Raw genomic sequence first — 3,708 nt, 5'->3', positions numbered from 1 at the left:
TCGTGTGACATCACACTCTCCTCTGCCTTTATAACCAATGGAAGTCTTTGCCCATTGAAGCTCCTCCTCCCTGAATAGAAAAGAAGGTGATCAACGCGTTTCGGACATCAAACTCCCTCTTCCTCAGGGGGATATGTAGAGGGGCGGATCCAGGATGTGACTGTGATGTCATAGGGGACGGGGGGCAGTACCTTATCCCGGTCACTCCCCTTTTTTGTGTCCAATACATCCTGGAAACACACAGCAGGTGCCGCCCTCTAATGGAAACACACAGCAGGTGCCGCCCTCTAATGGAGACACACAGAAGGTGCCGCCCTCTAATGGAGAAACACAGCAGGTGCCGCCCTCTAATGGAGACACACAGCAGGTGCCGCCCTCTAATGGAGACACACAGCAGGTGCCGCCCTCTAATGGAGACACACAGAAGGTGCCGCCCTCTAATGGAGACACACAGCAGGTGCCGCCCTCTAATGGAGACACACAGCAGGTGCCGCCCTCTAATGGAGAAACACAGCAGGTGCCGCCCTCTAATGGAGACACACAGCAGGTGCCGCCCTCTAATGGAGACACACAGAAGGTGCCGCCCTCTAATGGAGACACACAGCAGGAGCCGCCCTCTAATGGAGACACACAGAAGGTGCCGCCCTCTAATGGAGACACACAGAAGGTGCCGCCCTCTAATGGAAACACACAGCAGGTGCCGCCCTCTAATGGAAACACACAGCAGGTGCCGCCCTCTAATGGAGACACACAGAAGGTGCCGCCCTCTAATGGAGACACAACAGGTGCCGCCCTCTAATGGAAACACACAGCAGGTGCCGCCCTCTAATGGAAACACACAGCAGGTGCCGCCCTCTAATGGAGACACACAGCAGGTGCCGCCCTCTAATGGTGACACACAGCAGGTGCCGCCCTCTAATGGAAACACACAGCAGGTGCCGCCCTCTAATGGAAACACACAGCAGGTGCCGCCCTCTAATGGAGACACACAGAAGGTGCCGCCCCCTAATGGAAACACACAGAAGGTGCCGCCCTCTAATGGAGACACACAGCAGGTGCCGCCCTCTAATGGTGACACACAGCAGGTGCCGCCCTCTAATGGTGACACACAGCAGGTGCCGCCCTCTAATGGTGACACACAGCAGGTGCCGCCCTCTAATGGTGACACACAGCAGGTGCCGCCCTCTAATGGAGACACACAGAAGGTGCCGCCCTCTAATGGAGACACACAGCAGGTGCCGCCCTCTAATGGAGACACACAGCAGGTGCCGCCCTCTAATGGAGACACAGAAAGGGTGCCGCCCTCTAATGGAGACACACAGAAGGTGCCGCCCTCTAATGGAGACACACAACAGGTGCCGCCCTCTAATGGGAACACACAGTAGGTGCCGCCCTCTAATGGAGACACACAGAAGGTGCCGCCCTCTAATGGAGACACACAGAAGGTGCCGCCCTCTAATGGAGACACACAGAAGGTGCCGCCCTCTAATGGAGACACAGATAAGGTGCCGCCCTCTAATGGAGACACACCGAAGGTGCCGCCCTCTAATAGAGACACACAGCAGGTGCCGCCCTCTAATGGAGACACACAGAAGGTGCCGCCCTCTAATGGAGACACACGGCAGGTGCCGCCCTCTAATGGAGACACACGGCAGGTGCCGCCCTCTAATGGAGACACACAGCAGGTGCCGCCCTCTAATGGAAACACACAGCAGGTGCCGCCCTCTAATGGAAACACACAGCAGGTGCCGCCCTCTAATAGAAACACAGCAGGTGCCGCCCTCTAATGGAGACACACAGCAGGTGCCGCCCTCTAATGGAGACACACAGCAGGTAACGCCCTCTAATGGAAACACACAGAAGGTGCCGCCCTCTAATGGAGACACACAGAAGGTGCCGCCCTCTAATGGAAACACACAGCAGGTGCCGCCCTCTAATAGAAACACAGCAGGTGCCGCCCTCTAATGGAGACACACAGCAGGTAACGCCCTCTAATGGAAACACACAGAAGGTGCCGCCCTCTAATGGAGACACACAGCAGGTGCCGCCCTCTAATGGAGACACACAGCAGGAGCCGCCCTCTAATGGAAACACACAGCTGGTGCCGTCCTCTAATGGAAACTCACAGCAGGTGCCGCCCTCTAATGGAAACACACAGCAGGTGCCGCCCTCTAATGGAGACACACAGCAGGTGCCGCCCTCTAATGGAGACACAGATAAGGTGCCGCCCTCTAATGGAAACACACAGCAGGTGCCGCCCTCTAATGGAAACACACAGCAGGTGCCGCCCTCTAATGGAAACACACAGCAGGTGCCGCCCTCTAAGGGAAACACACAGCAGGTGCCGCCCTCTAATGGAAACACACAGCAGGTGCCGCCCTCTAATGGAAACACACAGCAGGTGCCGCCCTCTAATGGAAACACACAGCAGGTGCCGCCCACTAAAGGAGACACACAGCAGGTGCCGCGCTCTAATGGAGACACACAGCAGGTGCCGCCCTCTAATGGAGACACACAGCAGGTGCCGCCCTCTAAAGGAGACACACAGAAGGTGCCGCCCTCTAATGGAGACACACAGAAGGTGCCGCCCTCTAATGGAAACACACAGAAGGCGCCGCCCTCTAATGGAGACACACAGCAGGTGCCGCCCTCTAATGGAGACACACAGCAGGTGCCGCCCTCTAATGGAGACACACAGCAGGTGCCGTCCTCTAATGGAGACACACAGCAGGTGCCGCCCTCTAATAGAGACACACAGCAGGTGCCGCCCTCTAATGGAGACACACAGCAGGTGCCGCCCTCTAATGGAAACACACAGAAGGTGCCGCCCTCTAATGGAAACACGCAGCAGGTGCCGCCCTCTAATGGAGACACACAGCAGGTGCCGCCCTCTAATGGAGACACACAGAAGGTGCCGCCCTCTAATGGAGACACACAGAAGGTGACGCCCTCTAATGGAGACACACAGAAGGTGCCGCCCTCTAATGGAGACACACAACAGGTGCCGCCCTCTAATGGGAACACACAGTAGGTGCCGCCCTCTAATGGAGACACACAGAAGGTGCCGCCCTCTAATGGAAACACACAGCAGGTGCCGCCCTCTAATGGGAACACAGCAGGTGCCGCCCTCTAATGGGAACACAGCAGGTGCCGCCCTCTAATGGGAACACACAGCATGTGCCGCCCTCTAATGGAGACACACAGAAGGTGCCGCCCTCTAATGGAAACACAGCAGGTGCCGCCCTCTAATTGAGACACACAGCAGGTGCCGCCCTCTAATGGAGACACACAGAAGGTGCCGCCCTCTAATGGAAACACACAGCAGGTGCCGCCCTCTAATGGAGACACACAACAGGTGCCGCCCTCTAATGGAGACACACAGAAGGTGCCGCCCTCTAATGGAGACACGCAGAATGTGCCGCCCTCTAATGAAGACACACAGAAGGTGCCGCCCTCTAATGAAGACACACAGAAGGTGCCGCCCTCTAATGAAGACACACAGAAGGTGCTTGCCAGGGCTTAGAGTATTTCTGGACAGAATGCCGGCCTCGGCTCTCAGTAATTTGTAGTTTCTTATTTGCTGATTTAGAATACAAGTCGTGGTTTGAAAGCAGAAATAATAATCAGGAAATGCGGCACGGCCACCTTTCCTACAGCCGGGAGAATTTGGGGGTTCCAAAATGACAGCGCCCAACAATCCGTCACAAA

The 3,708-nt window shown here is 56.3% G+C and overlaps 1 protein-coding gene across 1 annotated transcript; it reads left to right on the top strand.

The window, feature by feature from the left end:
- The first annotated feature begins 770 nt into the window (after window positions 1-770).
- On the top strand, window positions 771-1,787 carry LOC120941392 (basic salivary proline-rich protein 2-like). The gene is made up of 2 exons (XM_040354732.1): window positions 771-1,235; window positions 1,386-1,787. The coding sequence occupies exons 1-2, from the start codon at window positions 771-773 to the stop codon at window positions 1,785-1,787; spliced, it is 867 nt and encodes a 288-aa protein (XP_040210666.1).
- Window positions 1,788-3,708: the final 1,921 nt, after the last annotated feature.

Source organism: Rana temporaria, chromosome 5, assembly GCF_905171775.1.
Source record: "Rana temporaria chromosome 5, aRanTem1.1, whole genome shotgun sequence".
Lineage (NCBI taxonomy): Eukaryota > Metazoa > Chordata > Amphibia > Anura > Ranidae > Rana > Rana temporaria.
The sequence above is the reverse complement of the archived record's forward strand: the minus strand, read 5'-3'. Positions and strand labels throughout refer to the sequence as shown.